This window comes from Maniola hyperantus, chromosome 26, assembly GCF_902806685.2.
Source record: "Maniola hyperantus chromosome 26, iAphHyp1.2, whole genome shotgun sequence".
NCBI classification, from domain to species: domain Eukaryota; kingdom Metazoa; phylum Arthropoda; class Insecta; order Lepidoptera; family Nymphalidae; genus Maniola; species Maniola hyperantus.
Genome location: NC_048561.1, coordinates 3949930 through 3969285, shown reverse-complemented (window position 1 = coordinate 3969285; position 19356 = coordinate 3949930). Strand labels below are relative to the sequence as shown.

General features: G+C 42.4%; 2 protein-coding genes across 6 annotated transcripts in view; one reads left to right on the top strand and one right to left on the bottom strand.

Moving 5' to 3' along the window:
* The window catches only part of LOC117994453 (E3 SUMO-protein ligase ZBED1-like), a 318547-nt gene that overhangs the window by 127071 nt on the left and 172120 nt on the right, over positions 1-19356 (bottom strand). The gene's annotated exons all lie outside the window — the stretch shown is intronic.
* The window catches only part of LOC117994447 (uncharacterized), an 81867-nt gene that overhangs the window by 51022 nt on the left and 11489 nt on the right, over positions 1-19356 (top strand). For 3 of the 5 annotated variants that reach the window (XM_069507516.1, XM_069507515.1, XM_069507514.1), the window contains 13 exons: positions 2198-2309; positions 5454-5607; positions 6454-6556; positions 8273-8611; positions 10041-10116; positions 10985-11065; positions 12283-12316; positions 12874-13042; positions 14053-14145; positions 15267-15376; positions 15698-15822; positions 17211-17359; positions 18160-18275. In XM_069507516.1, the coding sequence (XP_069363617.1) occupies positions 2198-2309; positions 5454-5607; positions 6454-6556; positions 8273-8611; positions 10041-10116; positions 10985-11065; positions 12283-12316; positions 12874-13042; positions 14053-14145; positions 15267-15376; positions 15698-15822; positions 17211-17359; positions 18160-18275 (1661 nt within the window). The remainder of the gene's footprint in view (positions 1-2197; positions 2310-5453; positions 5608-6453; positions 6557-8272; positions 8612-10040; positions 10117-10984; positions 11066-12282; positions 12317-12873; positions 13043-14052; positions 14146-15266; positions 15377-15697; positions 15823-17210; positions 17360-18159; positions 18276-19356) is intronic. The other 2 variants (XM_069507517.1, XM_034982359.2) reach the window with 2 other exon arrangements.

Genomic DNA, 19356 nt, shown 5'->3' with positions numbered 1-19356 from the left:
TTCGCTGGTAGGGTGGTAACTATAGCCACGGCCGAAGCCTCCCACCAGATAGACTGGCGGCGTGGTAGCAGGTAGACTATGGCCATACCCTTTTCATTCTGACAGGAGACCCGTGCTGATGATGATGCTCACATGACGCTAACTGCTTGCTAATGTCAGCAGCGCCAAAATGGTGAAAATAAAATTGCTTCAAAAAGAGATCGGCAATCGTAGGTCCAGTATACTTGTATTAGTAGAGGTCAGTGGTTCTCATGCACGTGTGTTCTAAAAAAGTTTTGGATTTCGAAATACCTAGCTGTTTTTTTCTGACTCAGACATCAACAGTTTGAAAATATGTATTTTAAACATATATTTGAGCGCGGTTCTATTTTTGCTTTTTGGTTACCCAACCAAAATCTAAATATATAAAAGGAAAAGGTGACTGATTGACTGACTGACTGACTGTAGCAGATAGCTATTATGAGGTAGGCATCCGCTAAAAAAGGATTTTGAAAATTCAACCTCTAAGGGGGTGAAATAGGCGTTACAAATTTGTGTGTCCACGCGGACGACGTCGCGAGCGTAAGCTATATTTTTTTTTAAAAAAAGTCGCAGTCGTGTCGCCGGCGGAATAATTAAAGGAAATCTTTTTCGAAACGTTCGCGTTGAATCTATAAATAAAAATTTCTAGTAGGAATTTATGTAACACATTATCATAATGACTGTATACACGTGATTAGCAATAATCCGTATGTAAATAAAGTGATAAAATTCGAGACTTTTTCTAGATTTTTGGTAGCTATTTTGACTATAAAACTAGTTTTTTATGAATAAAATTAGCTGAAACGCTCCGGCTTATCTCCGGTGGAATTTGAGGCTGCCTTTCCACCAGAGATGTACGATACAGCTAGGCGGTGGGCGAGGTTAAATGGTCAAACGATAGACGTCCAATGCTGGACATTGACATCTAGTAGGAATTTCCGCACGCCATGGTCTTGAGCCGCCTGAATCCAGCGAATCCCTATCTTGTAGGACTTTCCGCACGGCACGGTCTTGCGCCGCCTGAATCCAGTGACTCTATTGTAGGAATTCCCACACGCCACGGTTTAGCGCTGCCTGAAGACTAGCGACTCTCTTGTAGGAATCTCCGCACGCCACGGTCTTGCGCCGCCTGATTCCAGCAACTCTCTTGTAGGAGTTTCCGCACGCCACGGTCTTGCGCCGCCTGAATCCAGTGACTCTCTTGTAGGAACTTTCGCATGCCACGGCATTGCGCCGCCTGAATCCAGCGACTCTCTTGTAGGAGTTTCCGCACGCCACGGTCTTGCGCCGCCTGAATCCAGCGACTCCCTGCGACTCGTTTTATGTCGTCTGTCCACCTAGTGGAGTTTCTAACAAGTTCCTTCCAGCACCTTGGGATCCCAACGTCTATCGGTCTTTCGAACTATATGCCCTGCCCATTGCCTCTTCAGCTTCGTTACCCGTTGAGCTATGAGTATGTCAGTTACTCTGGTTCTCCTACGGATTGCCTCATTTCTGATTTGATCACGTAGAGAGACTCCAAGCATAGCTCTCTCCATCGCCAGCTGATTGACTGTGAGCTTTCTTATATTTATTTCCACCTAATCTAAAGCCAGGGTTTGCGAAATAAGCGGGATCATTAATGAGTCCGCGTAACATGCAACGGTAATTTCCATAGTTCAGGCTCGAATATGAAAGAGAATAGTAGAGCGAGCTGAAAGAGCGGTCGAGCTCCGGCCGTGGAGAGCGGGTAAATTGCTTTGTGCGAGGTAGCTGGATGCGAGCGAAGTACGCTTAGTCATTGGCTGTGCTCCATACTTCACATACTACACCACTCCTGCATCCCTAACTTGCATACTTAACTCGTGTCCTTGGCTCGCATCCCTCGCTACAACTTGTGTGAAAAAAACACCATCGCTTAACCCCTCTCACCAGAGCTAAGCTGAGTGATGCTATGAAAATCAAGCGATCCTATTGGTGAGTTTGACACACATCCGTAACTTTGCAACGCAGCACGTCTCTGGTGGAAAGGCAGCCTAAAATCCTTTTAGTGGAGGCAAACGTTATCTCTAGAATCTATGCAAATGTAAAATTTTTAGTTTCTAGACTCGTCAATCATAATATATTAGTTTCTCATATATTGGTTTAAACATGTTTTGGTTTTTTGAAATAACTGGTTTTTTTTTCTTAATTTCAGAACGGTTCTGTGACGTTACGCTATACTGCTCGCCGAGCTTCGCGACGCAAGTGCCGAACAAGGACACTGTCGAGCCGCAAAATATTCGGGGGGTGTCCCTCAGGGCACACAGGTGGGTCCTGGTTTATTTCCTATCTATATCGTGGACGACTTTGACGTGAGAGTCTTGAAAATAGATACAATCTGTCAAGTGCGAGTCGGACTCGCACACAAAGGGTTCCGCACAAGAAATAACACTTTTTAATTATCTTGATGGATATTTTGAAATTTTTAGTATTTGTTGTCATAGCGGCAATAGAAAACCGACGGCGGACGGACAGCCGAGGCTTAGTAATAGGGTCCCGTTGGCACCCTTTGGCCACGGAAACCTAAAAACTCTAGAAAGTAAGCGTTTACCTTCCAGCTGGTAATCAGTTTCTTAGTAATATTATCTCAATTTTGACTCGATTGTGACTTGGATCGTTTTACATAAAAATACATCCAATTTATTTATCGCAAACGTAGGATTATAGTAGAGGATATTAAATAAAATACCTATTAAGTAATCGATAAATAATATATAAACCTTTACAATTGACATAATATAAGATAACTACCTCGTAATAGATTACACGAAGCTAATATTTGTAGTTATTATTTATAATTTTTAGCAGGATACCGCTGGTAATTGGCGTCTAGGTATTAAGATTTAGACTTCTCTCTATCTCTATATATAAAAATGAATCGCTAATAAATGTGTTGCTGATCGCAAATCTAGAGAACAGCTGCTGATCCGATTTCGCTAATTCTTTTTTATAATATACCTTGAAGTACGAGGATGGTTCTTACGGAGAGAAAAAAAAAATTTGAATCGACTGCGGTACGAAATTCGCCGGGGCAGCTAGTCTACTATAAAAATAAAATCGTAAACCGCATTATTTGTCTTTTCACATATAAGTTACTAGCTTATGCTCGCGTCTCCGTCCGCGTGGACTACACAAATTTCAAATTTCACTCTATTTCACCCCCTTAGGGATTGACCCCCTTTGATTTTTCAAAAATCCTTTCTTAGCTAATAATAACGTCATAATACAGTAAAACTTAAAGCTAGCCTTATCTAATTACTATATAAATCATGACCGCGTGGAATGGTGCCAAGAATACTGGCTGCATTTCCGCGCTGGGCAGCCAGGCTGATCCTTTGCGCAAAAAATGAGCCAGCCCTTCTGTCACCAATTGAGGCTATTAATCGCGGTGAAATGTCTCGTAAAAAATTTTTAGCACTAAGACTCCATGGCCCCAGGGTCTCCACGGCAAACGGCACAAAAATGTAACTCTCTATAAGAGAGGCATACTTGCGCCGCTTGCCGTTTTCAGCTGTTTCTGCTGCGGCTCCCGGTCTTGATGCTGTCTTCCTGATATGACACGGGGCCAATGTGTCAACGCAACGTCATAATTGACAGTTTTAAATTTTATTTTTAGATGGTAAAGCCCGTGATTTTAGCGCACAGTCGCGAGCCTGCTGTTTAAATTTGTAGCGTGCACTAAAATTTGGAGTCCTTAAATGTAAAGTTCATGTTCTGACCCTTTTTAGCATTGTTAAAAAGAAAAGGATGCAGATACTCTAAATTTAGTTTAGAGAAAGACAACGGAATCGGCGCCATCATCAAATAATGTAACTTAATCACCCTCCAACGTTTGTATGAAGAAAGCACCGAAAGTGAATGGCATGACTCCTTTTGCTAAATAATTGATTTTCGAATGCAAATATAAGATATAAAACTTTTAATTGTAAAATAAATAATATTATTACGACTCGAAACATTTAATCTGCTTATCAAGATTGTATCAAGGTTTTGCGTATTTAATAGTACTTATGTTAAAGTCATAATAAAATTATGATTTCAACGGATTAAGTTCACATTATACTTAAAAAATCTGTTACGTTCAACTGAATCACTACCCATATTATTAATGCGAAAGTGTGTTTGTTTTTTGGTTTATTGGTTTGTTGGTTGGTTTGGTCCTTCAATCACGTCGTAACGGAGCAACGGATCGATGTGATTTTTAGGGTTCCGTACGTCAAAAGGAAAAACGGAACCCTTATAGGATCACATTGTTGTCTGTCTGTCGGTCTGTCAAGAAACCTACAGGGTACTTCCCGTTAACCTAGAATCATGAAATTTGGCAGGTAGGTAGATCTTATAGCAGACTTTCGGGGGAAAATCTGAAAACCGTGAATTAGTGGTTACATCACACAAAAAAAAATTAATAATTCTCGAAGTAAGATAACTATATCAAGTGGGGTATCGCATGAAAGGTCTTCACCTGTGCATTCTAAAATAGATTTTTATTTATTTTTATACATCATAGTTTTTGAATTTTCGTGCAAAATGTCGAAAAATTCGACTGTAGTACGGAACCCTTGTTGTGCGAGCCTGACTCGCACTTGGCCGGTTTTTTTGCATGGGTATAATGACATAGGCTACTTTTTATACCGGGAAATCAAAGAGTTCCCACGGGATTTTAAAAACCTAAATCCACGCGTACGAAGTCGCAGGCATCAGCTAGTATATCAATGAACCTAGATAATGGCAAGACAAACCGATATTATATTTAGTATGTATAATATCGGTATGAGTGACAGAGACGACGCTCTACGAGCAGAAATTTGTTTCTAAAGTTAGTGTGCAATATTTTTTGCTGGATACTGTACTGTTCATTCATCCAACTGGGTTGGGCAGCATTCAGGAAGCTTCGAGATGTCTTCTTGTCCAAAATTCCTCAGTGCTTGAAGACCAAAGTCTTCGAACAGTGCGTGTTGCCAGTGATGACATATGGATCCGAGACATGGTCGCTAACTATGGGCCTCATGAGAAAGCTCAGAGTCACTCGGCGGGCGATGGAGAGAGCTATGCTTGGAGTTTCTCTACGTGATCAAATCAGAAATGAGGAGATCCGTAGGAGAACTAGAGTAACCGACATAGCTCAACGGGTTGCGAAGCTGAAGTGGCAATGGGCAGGGCACATAGTTCGTACAACCGATAGACGTTGGGGTCCCAAGGTGCTGGAATGGCGAACTCGCACCGGAAGACGCAGCGTTGGAAGACCCCCCCCACTAGGTGGACGGACGACATCATGCGAGCCGCAGGGAGCCGCTGGATGGCGGCGGCGCAAGACCGTGGCGCGTGGAAGTCCCTACAAGAGACCTATGGCCAGCAGTGGACGTCTATTGGTTGATGATGATGATAATGACTGTACTGTCTCGTCTCCTCAGGGTGGTGCTGGCGGCGTGCTCCGAGCTGCTCGGCGCGCTGCTCGGCGCGCACGAGGCGCACGGCGAGCCGGTGCTGGTGATCGACGGTGCGGAGCCGCGGCACCTGCGCGCGTTGCTCGACTACATGTACACTGGCGAGATGAACGTGCACCATGTGAGTGTGCGCGGACCTTTATCTGTGACGTCATCAGTTCTAGTTCAAAAGGGCTCGAACCCAGAGCCGTTATAAAATAATAGGTACATTACGACAAGGCTCTCTTGGCACTTGAATGACATTGACAGGGGGGCGCTGTTGTTGAACAAAGGCAAGACAATTCAATGTAGAAAATTCAAACAAGAACAAAAGGGACACTTAACGGCAACGTTAGTTCCGATTTTCGCCACGTGTCAAGATGTACTCTAAATTTAGTTTAGAGAAAGACAACAGAATCGGCGCCATTGTTGATTTTAATTTGACACTGACCAGCGGGCTGTTTACGTAAAACGTTGCAGTAGCGACAGCAGTAGCAATGCGACAGTTCATTTGCTATCTCTCTTCTTTTTCTTCCTATTTTGCTTTGTGTGCTATTGCTGTCTCTCTCTAGCCGCTGTTACGTGTGACGTTTTGACAGCAACGATCGCGAGTTTTACGCCTGTCGCAAGCCTGTCTCACCCCGCGGGTCGCCACGAGAGACCCGCGGGGTGAGACAGGCTTGCGACAGGCGATTAGGCTCCCTCTGAGATTAGTTTTGCCTGTGGATCCCAATTGCTTTTTCGTGCGAGACCTGTATTGTACTCCAGTGGCCCTACCGCGGTTGTTTAACAGCTACAATGTCACGATCGTAATCATCTCTGATTGGTTAATGCTCGCTCACTATTGGCCACAATGCATTGTTGCTCATTGTTGCAACAAGAATAGCACAAATTCAGCCAATCAGAACAATTGAGATTGTAATAATGATTGATGCAGGTTTTAGACAATCGCCCCGCTGTTGATGGATGTCAACGTTTTTGTTTCCAGTCTCAACTGGCGGGTCTGCTGAAGACGGCGGAGGAGCTGCGGATAAAGGGCCTCTCGGACATACGGTGGAACAACAAGGACGAGCCCCCCGACTGTGACACAGGTGACGATCTATCATCTATCAGTCATCATCATCATGATCGACCCATCGCCGGCTCACTACAGAGCACGGGTCTCCTCTCAGAGTGAGGAGGGTTTTGGCCAAAGTGCGGATTGGTAGACTTCACACACCTTTGAGAACATTATGGAGAACTCTCAGGCATGCAGGTTTCCTCACGATGTTTTCCTTCACCGTTAAAGCACGTGATATTTAATTACTTAAAACGCACATAACTCCGAAAAGTTTGAGGTGCGTGTCCGGGATCGAACCCTCGACCTCCGATTAGAAGGCGGACGTGCTAACCACTAGGCTATCACAGCATTTTCTATATCTATCAGTACCCTTGTTATAAACTAGCTTATGCCCGCGACTTCGTCCGCGTGGACTACACAAATTTTAAACCCCTATTTTATACCCTTAGGGTATAAATATTTTTAGGGTATAAATATTAGATAAGATAGATAAGTGTAAATTACAAACTTTCGCGATTCTAACTCCAAAACTGACAGACTTTCATACAAACTTCAAACCCCTATTTTACCCCTTTAGGGGTTGAATTTTGAAAAATCCTTTCTTAGCGGATGCCTACGTCACAATAGCTATCTGCATGCCGAATTTCAGCGCGATCCGTCCAGTAGTTTGAGCAGTGCGTTGATAGATCACTCAGTCAGTCAGTCAGTCAATCAATCAGTCACCTTTTCCTTTTATATTTATAAACTAGCTGATGGCCGCAACTTCCTCCGCGTGGATTCCATCATCATCATCATATTTCGGAGAGTGTGCTCAGGAACTCTTCGATCTTGTCTCCCCTTCACCATTTTACCACCGAACCGCAAGACGTCGCGTCGGGCGAGTTTCCATCCTTATGTCGCGACATTCCATCTACACGCACGAAACGTTTTGCGTCATCATTCCTCATACGTATGGCTAAGGTTTGGAATACTCTTCCGCGATATGTGTACCAATTACAACCCGGGTATCTTTAAAACAAGAGTGAATAGGCATCTTCTAGGCGTCCCAGCTTAGGCCGCATCATCACTTTCCATCAGGTGTGATTGTGGTCAAGCGTTTGCCTATAATGAATAAAAAAAATCATCATCATCAACAACCGATAGACGTCCAATGTTGGACATAGGTCTCTTGTAGGGACTTCCACACGCCACGGTCTTGCGCCGCCTGAATCCAGCGGCTCACTGCGACTCGTCTGATGTCGTCCGTTCACCTAGTGGGGGGTCTTCCAACACTGCGTCTTCCGGTGCGAGGTCGCCATTCCAGCACCTTGGGACCGCAACGTCTACCGGTTGTACGAACTATGTGCCCTGCCCATTGCCACTTCAGCTTCGCAACCCGTTGAGCTATGTCGGTTACTCTAGTTCTCCTACGGATCTCCTCATTTCTGATTTGATCACGTAGAGAAACTCCAAGCATAGCTCTCTCCATCGCCCGCTGAGTGACTCCGCTTAGATTTAGGGTTTTAAAAATCCCGTGAGAAGTCTTTGATTTTCGGCGATAAAAAGTAGCTGTCACTGATGTCACTCTCTAGGTCTTTATCTATACCCATGCAAAAAATCACATCAATCGGTTGATCCGTTGCGACGTGATTAAAGGACAAACCAACAAACAAACACACTTTCGCATTTATAATAAGGGTACTGGTTAAAACCTGTGGGAGTACATAATTGTTCATATAAACACGTTTTAATAGTGTTTTTTTATCAGGCGCAGTAACTACAACGCCGCACGAAAAGAACCCCCCAGAAAGAAAAACAAACGACACGAGACAAGAACACAAACAAACAGACAAACCTACAGAATCCAGAAGCACGCACGACGTCAAAAGCTCCGATGTTAAAACGTCGCACGTCAAAAGTACGCACGATAAAACGTCGCACGTTAAAAGTACGCACGATAAAACGTCGAACGTTAAGAATACGCACGATAAGACGCCGTGTATTAAAAGTTTACTAGAGTTGGAAAATTGTGAAACGTCACCGGAGCGGGAGAGTCTGAAAGAGACGGAAGATCGGGATGAGATTACGGAAAAGTTTAACGTTAATGGTAAGTATTTTTATTTTTTAACATTATAAAAGTTAATATAAATTTTTATTTTTTATTTTATCTGTATTTTTAAATAAATTTTTTAATAGTTTATATTTATTTTATAGGGTCTTATATATATTTTTTATTATGTGAGGTAATTAATTTTATTATCAATGGTTAACAAATAAACTATTAATAAACTTAAATCTAAAAAGAAGAACAACATTAAATTAAAACTAAAATAAATTAAATTAAATCTAAAATCTCATCGAGACCACCGCAGCGAGGCATTGTACCCAAGATGCTGGCAGCATTACCCCTTTGGATGGCCAAACTAATTCTTTGACCAAGGTAGCTGCCAGCTCTCGGGTCCCTCAATCAATCAATCAATCAATCAATCAATCAATCAATCAATCAATCAATCAATCAATCAATCAATCAATCAATCAATCAATCAATCAATCAATCAATCAATCAATCAATCAATCAATCAATCAATCAATCAATCAATCAATCAATCAATCAATCAATCAATCATCAATCAATCAATCAATCAATCAATCAATCAATCAATCAATCAATCAATCAATCAATCAATCAATCAATCAATCAATCAATCAAACATCAATCAATCAATCAATCAATCAATCAATCAATCAATCAATCAATCAATCAATCAATCAATCAATCAATCAATCAATCAATCAATCAATCAATCAATCAATCAATCAATCAATCAATCAATCAATCAATCAATCAATCAATCAATCAATCAATCAATCAATCAATCAATCAATCAATCAATCAATCAATCAATCATCAATCAATCAATCAATCAATCAATCAATCAATCAATCAATCAATCAATCAATCAATCAATCAATCAATCAATCAATCAATCAATCAATCAATCAATCAATCATCAATCAATCAATCAATCAATCAATCAATCAATCAATCAATCAATCAATCAATCAATCAATCAATCAATCAATCAATCAATCAATCAATCAATCAATCAATCAATCAATCAATCAATCAATCAATCAATCAATCAATCAATCAATCATCAATCAATCAATCAATCAATCAATCAATCAATCAATCAATCAATCAATCAATCAATCAATCAATCAATCAATCAATCAATCAATCAATCAATCAATCAATCAATCAATCAATCAATCAATCAATCAATCAATCAATCAATCAATCATCCTCCTCCTCCTCCTCCTCCTCCTCCTCCTCCTCCTCCTCCTCCTCCTCCTCCTCCTCCTCCTCCTCCTCCTCCTCTCTCTCTTGGCGTCTCGTCCTTTCAAAATCACTTGAGAAGTCCTCGGCTTCGCCTCGGCCTTCCGATAATACTCGGTCAATAATCGCTTTATTTCAGGCCTGGACTGTAATGTACTATTAATTATTTAATACTTACTGTAATTTTTTTTTACAGGAGGCCCCCCACCACTAATAAAATTACCCACCAAGGAAAAATTGCCTAGTCCTATAAAGAGGGATATTTCTGACAGGTAAGGAAGACTTTTACAGAATTAGAGCCTGTTTCACTACCAGATGAATTTGACATTCGACGACTTGAGATAATCTTTATTATCACTTGGCCGTTTTTTTAGATTAAATAATTTTTATTTATTTTTTATTTTATACACTTTATGAAAAGTGTACATTATATTACACCACACTTTTAGACCAAAGCACTAGATAAAAACTGAGACTGGTGTTTGCAATTTGCTGGGCTGCAATAGACCGTTGTTCTGTGCTAAGGCTGACACAGATTATCGCCCTCACACGATTTAAATAGATTTTAAGGTAGGTACCTACTTATTAAGTGTTAGTTAAACCTTTCATACAAAACATTCATACAAACCTATACATTTTTATTTTATTTTACATAATCATTTAGTCTGCTTCTTTTTTAAATAAAAGAATTTAGTTTATTTAAGGTTAAAAATTAAATTATAATAAAACAAAATTGTTAATGTACTTTTTAGGGTTCCGTACCTCAAAAGGAAAAACGGAACCCTTATAGGATCACTTTGTTGTCTGTCTGTCTGTCCGGCAAGAAACCTACAGGGTATTTCCCGTTGACCTAGAATCATGAAATTTGGCTGGTAAGTGGCTTATAGGTGGCTTTAGGGGAAAAATCTGAAAACCGTGAATTTGTGGTCACATCACACAAAAATTTAATGTTGGTCATGAACTAATAATTAGTATTTTCAATTATCAAAGTAAGATAACTATATCAAGTCGGGTATCATATGAAAGGGCTTCACCCGTGGATTCTAAAACAGATCTTTATTTATTTTTATGAATCATAGTTTTTGATTTATCGTGCAAAATGTCGAAAAAATACGCACTTGGCCGGTTTTTTATTTCCAGAGAGAGTCCGAGCCCGAAACGGCAGAGGCTAACGAGCGGCACCGACCACACGGACGACGAAAACAGCAGTCCTATGAAAACGTGAGTGTCATATTTTTTTTTTATTTTTTTAAAGAATATTAGCCATGTTAAATGACTAATATTCCCCTTTCCTCTCCAATTAAGCGTCAGGCTTGTGCTAGGAGCAGGTACGACAATAGTGCAACGGGCGGGGTTTGAACCGCAAAATTTTACTGTATCCACGGAAAGAAGTTAGCATAGCGCTCTCTCTGTTACGTAATCTAAATATATAAAAGGAAAAGGTGACTGACTGACTGATTTATCAACGCACAGGTCAAACTACTGGACGGATCGGGCTGAAATTCAGATAGCTATCATGACGTAGGCATCCGCTAAGAAAGGATTTTTTGAAAATTCAACCCCCAAGGGGGTGAAATAGGGGTTTGAAATTTGTATAGTCCACACGGACGAAGTCGCGAGCATAACCTAGTCCCATATAAATGACAGAGACAAAAATCTCAGTGGGCGTTAACCATTTTGAGTCACCAACGAATCACAAACGAAACTATGTTTCCGAATTGAAATTCAAATGTTTTTCAAAACATGTTTGTGATTAGTTGGTGACTGGGAAGAAGAAAACTTTCAATGTATCCTAAACTAGCTTATTCACGCGACTTCGTCCGCGTGGACTGCACAAATTTCAAACTCCTATTTCACCCCCTTAGGGGTTGAATTTTCAAAAATCCTTTCTTAGCGGATGCCTACGTCATAACAGCTATCTGCATACCAAATTTCAGCCAGATCCGTCCAGTAGTTTGAGCTGTGCGTTGATAGATCAGTCAGTCAGTCACCTTTTCCTTTTATATATTTAGATATATCATATCATATACATAGTGTAGGCAATATCGTCCTGCACAGCAGTGCAACACCTGGAACAGGTAGGCCACTCAGCTTGTGCTGAGACGTCGGGCTCCTCAGACCAGTGGCGTGCACAGGTTTGAAGCCAGGGTAGGCATTAGTTAGCTAGGAACCTGATCATTGGCAGGTCATAATGAAAAATATGCATTGAGCTATTACAACTGTGGTAAGCAGAGCATTTATGCCTCTATGACCTGCACGCCCCTGCCTCAGACACAGACCTCTATAGCAAATATCTGAGGTACCAGACGCCCCAACGCTGATTTTCAGTGACCGCCTTTGCGCTGATAACACAATAATGTATAACGCAATAATATATAATGTATAACACAATAATAACACAAAAAAAATGTGTGAAAATGTCTTTCTTTATCTTACAGAGAAAGGGATCCAGAATGGAGGCACGGGAACTTGGTAAGGGTTTATTATGTCACTAATTTTTTTTATTAGTTTTTTCTTATACACCACTACATACTTTTTGATTACAATAATGAGGGTGAATACATGAAAAGTTAACTGTTTTAAATGTGCAATCAGATATATTTTTTACTTTAATTTAAAGGTGGATCTTATAGCTGGCATTAGGGGAAAAATCTGGAAACCGTCAATTTGTGGTTACATCACACAAAAAAAATTAATTTGTGGTCATAAACTAATAATTAGTATTTTCAATTTTCGAAGTAAGATAATTATATCAAGTGGGGTATCATATGAAAGGTCTTCACCTGTGCATTCTAAAACTGATTTTTATTTATTTTTATGCATCATAGTTTTTGAGTTATCATGCAAAATGTCGAAAAAATACGACTGAATTACGGAACCCTCGTTGCGCGAGCCTGACTCGCACTTGGCCGGTTTTTTTATGGATAATTTAGCACACTCGATTTACCTATAGATATTCAGAGTACTAGGGTGCATTATTTTAGGGTGCTAGTTGTTCATTATTTAGTTATGTTCTAAACAGCAAATAGTTTGCTCCTTCACAGGACATAACGGCGGAGAGGGTGGTGGGCTGGGGCGCGGGGGAAGACGAGGCCAACTGGTCGCGCGACCAGTCGGACGATGAGTGGGCCGACCCGCCCGCTGACATCGGCTCTTTCCTGCGCACCAAACTACGCGTCGATGGTGATAACAGTGCAGGTCAGTATAAATTAGCTATAGTTGGACAACTCGTTAGGCGACTAGTCTGAACCGCAGAATAGGTGGTGGATTCAGGCATGTCATAGGCCACACGACCAGTCGGGCGACGAGTGGGCCGACCAGTCCGCTGACATCGGGTCTTTCCCGCGCACCAAACTACGCGTTAATGGTGATAATAGTGGAGGTTACTAATTGTTACTTTAGTTGAACAACTTGTTGAGCGACTAGTCCGATAACAGCAAAAAAGGTGGGAGATTCGGGCGAGTCATAGGCCAGCTGGTCGCGTGACCAGTCGGACGACGAGGGGGCCGACTAGCTCGCTGACATCGGGTCTTTCCTGCGCGTTGATGGTGATAATAGTGCAGGTCAGTATATGTTGCATTAGTTGAATAACATGTTGGGCGAATAGTCTGATAACAGCAGAAAAGGTGATGGATTCAGGCGAGTCATAGGCCAGCTGGTCGCGCGACCAGTCGGACGACGAGGGGGCCGACTTGCCGGCCGACATCAAGTCTTTCTTGCGCACTAAACTATGCGTTGGATAATAGTGGAGGTTGGTAAATATTGAACAACTTTTTTTTGTTTTATAGCCAACCGCTTAGCTGCAATCAGATCTGCTGGCAAGTGATGATGCAGCCTAAGATAAAGCGCGCTTGCTTAAAAGATCCCTCTTCACTTATTCTTGTAATTTTAGTGATTTGGTATTTTTACCCGCAATGGATATATAGCAAAAACTCTAGCAACTATATAGAGCAAAACTCGGGGTTAATGCCCCGCATACGACGCGTCATTGACGCCGCGGCACTTATATGCGCAAAGTTCGTTCACATTTAATGTCAGACAGATTTTTTATTTGGGAACTTTTAGAAAATACAGATTTTTTTTCCCGTTTTTTGTGGTATCGTATCAATAATCATCAGTACTAGCACCTGTCTTCGTTTTTGCTAGTGTTCTACTTACACCCTGTATAAGTTGATGATTAAAATTACAGCTGTAATTTTCGATCACAGACGAGGAGTCCGACGGAAGCGCGTGCGGCGCGCTCGCGCAGGCGTCGTCTTCGTCGTCCACTACAAGCACGGCGCATATAGACTATATCAAACGTATGTATTCTCCACTGTATGATTTCTATACTGTGGTATAGAAATACCACAGTAATCCGTTCACACGTACGTACGTTCCACAGTAATCAGTTCTATTACTACCCCAGTAGTAATAGAAGTACCACAGTAAAAAAATGGCGGCGCGGGGGTCGAAGCCGTGTCCCTTTTGGTACCGGCTTTGCGACAATGCGACAGGGGGGTTTGTGGACTGTAGTGTTGATTGCGTAAAAAACTTGGGAATTAGAGAAAAAGGAAATCGGCGTACCTTTATATTAGCCTTGTTCTTGATATTACAGCTGCGGCATCATTATTTAGATTTGGGCACACGCGTATTTCACTGTAACTTTGGTCTATTGTAGCGGTTTGGACAAAATGCGGATTTTTCGATAATAATTAAGCTAGCGGTGCACACACTATGTCAACTTGATGTCTCCGATCGCCATCTTTTACTTCATTTTTTTTTTAAAAGAATATTAGCCATGTTAAATGACTAATATTCCCCTTTCCTCTCCAACTAAGCGTCAGGCTTGTGCTAGGACTAGGTACGACAATAGTGCAACGGGCGGGGTTTGAACCGTCGACCTTTCGGTTTTCAGACCACTCCTTTACCGGTTGAGCTATTGAGGCTCATTGACTTACGTTTACTAGAAATCCTATAGAAGCTTTTTGATTTCCCGAGATTAAAAGTGGTATAATATACAACTTTAGTTTTAGTATACGCAAAACCTGAAAGTAGTTTGTTCAGAATCTAAATATATATAAAAGAGAAAAGTGACTGACTGACTGACTGATCTATCAACGCACAGCTCAAACTACTGGACGGATTGGGCTGAAATTTGGCATGCAGATAGCTATTATGACGTAGGCATCCGCTAAGAATGGATTTTTGAAAATTCAACCCCTAAAGGGGTGAAAGAGGGATTTGAAATTTGTGTAGTCCACGCGGACGAAGTCGCGAGCATAAGCTAGTCAGTAATAGAATCGATTGATTGGTGTGTGAAGTTTGCCAAATCGCATTAGGCAAACGTGGCAGACTATGGCCACTCTGAGAAAAGATCCGTTCTCAGTAGTGCGCCGGTAATGGGTTGATCATGATGAAGTTATTTGTCAAGTAATTTCAGCGGGAAAGCAAGGTGTGCAGGACCCTCGGTTCTTGGACGTGGTGAAACTCAACGATTACCTGCAGCACGGGAGGCGGCCGCAGTTTTGGGAGGAGAATTATGTAAAGAGGGTATGTATTCTAAATATTTTTTTGTATCTAAAAATTATTTAGAAATTTCCTTGAAGTGTAGGTAAAAACACTATCATAAAAAATTATAAATTAAAGGGTATATATTTTTCGTGTTATAGTGATGTGACATCACGTACCGAGTAATCGGAATCGATATTTTTTTTTTGTAATTACCACCTTTTTTTAATCAATAATTTAATCTAAATCGAATGAAACATCGCTACGAAATGGATACGATTCGCCATATTATGTATTATATAATAAGAAAAACGGATTTGCTTATTTTTTAAATTTTGTTGCTAAGAATCCTTCAAATTCCAGGTGATGGAGGCGGTGAGAGTGAAGGAGTTGGAGATGAAGCAGGCGGCGGAGATACTCGGAGTGAGCTACGGGACGCTGTACGGCCGGTACCGGGACGTGTATGGCTGCATCAATAGGCCTTACAGGTGAGTGACACTGATATATATTTTTTTAACAAAAATAGCGAGCAAATGAGCGGGTGGGGCACATGAAGCAGCACCAGAAGAACCGTCAATGCGTTGCTGGCCTTTCAGAAATTCGTTGCCCCACTAACCCCAATATAACCCGACCTTATCGCTTAGTTAGCGATCTTACCAGGCAACCTTAGGAAAATGTGACAAAAAATAGACTGCAGGTGGTGTCTAATAATTACAATATACAAATGTACATAAATTCAAAAAACTACTACATACTAGGGGTGGCTCGGATATTCGCATCCGCCTCCGCAAATGCGGAACATTCGCATTCGCATCCGCATAAATGAATGCGGAGCTTTTATAGATGCGGATTCATATTTGCAACAAGTAAGGATCTGCTTGGAGAATGCTGCAAAAGTTGTTAATTGTTATCGATAAAGGGATCGGTTCGGACGCAGGTAGCTCTTTATAACCTGTTATCGACTATCGACAAATCCTTTTTTTACTGTTGTGCGCAACACTAGAGCATCAGGTTCCAGTTCCATAAGACCTGTAAGTGCGAGCGAGAGCCCCGATAAAATGATTTATGACCCAGTTCGCACGTTTGTAATGGCTCGACTATAATATAATATATTGGGGCCGATTCTCTTGTACACAATCTCTAAACTAAACTAAATTAACAGGTCTAAATCTAGTGATATCCTTTTCCGCAAGCAACATTATGAAAGGGATAGCATCAGAGTTAGACGTGCCATTTTAGTTTGGTTTAGAGATTGTGTACAACGGAATTAGCCACATTACCACACTAGCTGACCCGGCGAACTTCGTACCGCCTAACACGTCACTCAATTGTTTTGCCTTCCCGGAACCCCTCCACTAACACTTGTGGAAGAAAAGTGTTGTTATTAGACTTTCAGGCAATTTTTTAAATTTTTCTCCCTGTAAAAACCATCCTCGTACTTCAAGGAATATTATAAAAAAAAAGAATTAGCGAAATCGGTTCAGCTGTTCTCGAGATTTGCGCTTAGCAACACATTCAGCGATTCATCAATACTATCCATACTATCCATACTAATATTATAAATGCGAAAGTGTGTCTGTCTGTCTGTCTGTCTGCTAGCTTTTCACGGCTCAACCATTCAACCGATTTTGACGAAATTTGGTACAGAGATAGCTTGCGTCCCGGGAAAGGATATAGGCTACTTTTTATCCCGGTAAATCAAGGAGTTCCCACGGGATTAAAAGAAACCTAAATCCACGCGGACGAAGTCGCGGGCATCTTCTAGTTTTTATATATAGAGATTGACGATTGCTGATCAGTGTGAAACTGTTTATTGTAACGTGTCAAATAATTCGCGCTTGCTTCGCTCATAGTTTTTTTTAAATTTGTTAAATAGAACGGCGCGAGAGTTCTGGCAAGCGAAGGGGCCATCGGGCGTGCTGGAGCGGTTCCAGCGCGGCGACCTGGGCATCGAAGCCGCGGCCCTCGCGCTCGGCGTCATGCCGGCCAACCTCGCGGCCTACGTCGCGGACGTGGCTGATAAAGGTACGTCTCCATCGCTGGACGTCCACTGCTGGACATAACCACTGTGCCCGTCACCTTTGAATTTTGACTTGACATACAGGGTGTAACCAGAACGTTGAAGACAGGTGATAGTACAGATGATAACTGATATGATACCACAAAAAAAATATAAAAAAATCCTATAATTTTGTAAAAGTTTACAATATATTGCAAATAAAACGTCTGACTGACGCTAGAGGTCAACGAACGTTGCGTAAGTAGGCCACTCGGAGACAATGCCGCCTCGTAGGCGGGGCATTGACCCGAGTTTAGCACGCTATACATTGCGGGTTTGAAAAATACTAAATCACTAAAACTACAAAGTTGGATTGTATTGAGGTAGTATAACAATAACGCTAAGTTTTTGCTAGCGTTCTGGTAACAACCTGTGTTATTTTTTCTTGGTTGTATTTCTTGTTATGTTTCTTGTTTTTTTTAACCTGTGATAGCGTAGTGGTTAAGACGTCCGCCTCCTATTCGGAGGTCGGGGGTCCGACCCCGGGCATGCATCTCTAACTTTTCATAATAGCTACCTATCTGCATGAGTGCATGCCTAATTTCACCCCTATCCGTCCAATAGAATAGAATAGAATAGAATGTTTTTTTATTCATGTAAACTTTTTACAAGTGCTTATGAATAGTTAGAGCTGTGTGTTGATAGATCAGTCAGTCAGTCAGTCACCGTTTCCTTTTATATATTTAGATAAATAGTTATGCTGTTGGCAGTCCCCTCTGACTGTCAATTTTTATTTTTTATTTTTTGACGTGTAAATGATTTACAGATTACGAGGTGCCAATCGAGATAGACCCTAACGCGAAGTTGCGGGGTCGTCCCTATGGCTCCACCAACGCGACCACCGCTGCCGCCACGCCCAAACAGCAGAAGAAACCGGACAAGGTAACTTGTGACCTCTAGCATTATAGACCCTAACGCGAAGTTGCGGGGTCGTCCCTACGGCTCCACCAACGCGACCACCGCTGCCGCCACGCCCAAACAGCAGAAGAAACCGGACAAGGTAACTTGTGACCTCTAGCATTATAGACCCTAACGCGAAGTTGCGGGGTCGTCCCTACGGCTCCACCAACGCGACCACCGCTGCCGCCACGCCCAAACAGCAGAAGAAACCGGACAAGGTAACTTGTGACCTCTAGCATTATAGACCCTAACGCGAAGTTGCGGGGTCGTCCCTACGGCTCCACCAACGCGACCACCGCTGCCGCCACGCCCAAACAGCAGAAGAAACCGGACAAGGTAACTTGTGACCTCTAGCATTATAGACCCTAACGCGAAGTTGCGGGGTCGTCCCTACGGCTCCACCAACGCGACCACCGCTGCCGCCACGCCCAAACAGCAGAAGAAACCGGACAAGGTAACTTGTGACCTCTAGCATTATAGACCCTAACGCGAAGTTGCGGGGTCGTCCCTACGGCTCCACCAACGCGACCACCGCTGCCGCCACGCCCAAACAGCAGAAGAAACCGGACAAGGTAACTTGTGACCTCTAGCATTATAGACCCTAACGCGAAGTTGCGGGGTCGTCCCTACGGCTCCACCAACGCGACCACCGCTGCCGCCACGCCCAAACAGCAGAAGAAACCGGACAAGGTAACTTGTGACCTCTAGCATTATAGACCCTAACGCGAAGTTGCGGGGTCGTCCCTACGGCTCCACCAACGCGACCACCGCTGCCGCCACGCCCAAACAGCAGAAGAAACCGGACAAGGTAACTTGTGACCTCTAGCATTATAGACCCTAACGCGAAGTTGCGGGGTCGTCCCTACGGCTCCACCAACGCGACCACCGCTGCCGCCACGCCCAAACAGCAGAAGAAACCGGACAAGGTAACTTGTGACCTCTAGCATTATAGACCCTAACGCGAAGTTGCGGGGTCGTCCCTACGGCTCCACCAACGCGACCACCGCTGCCGCCACGCCCAAACAGCAGAAGAAACCGGACAAGGTAACTTGTGACCTCTAGC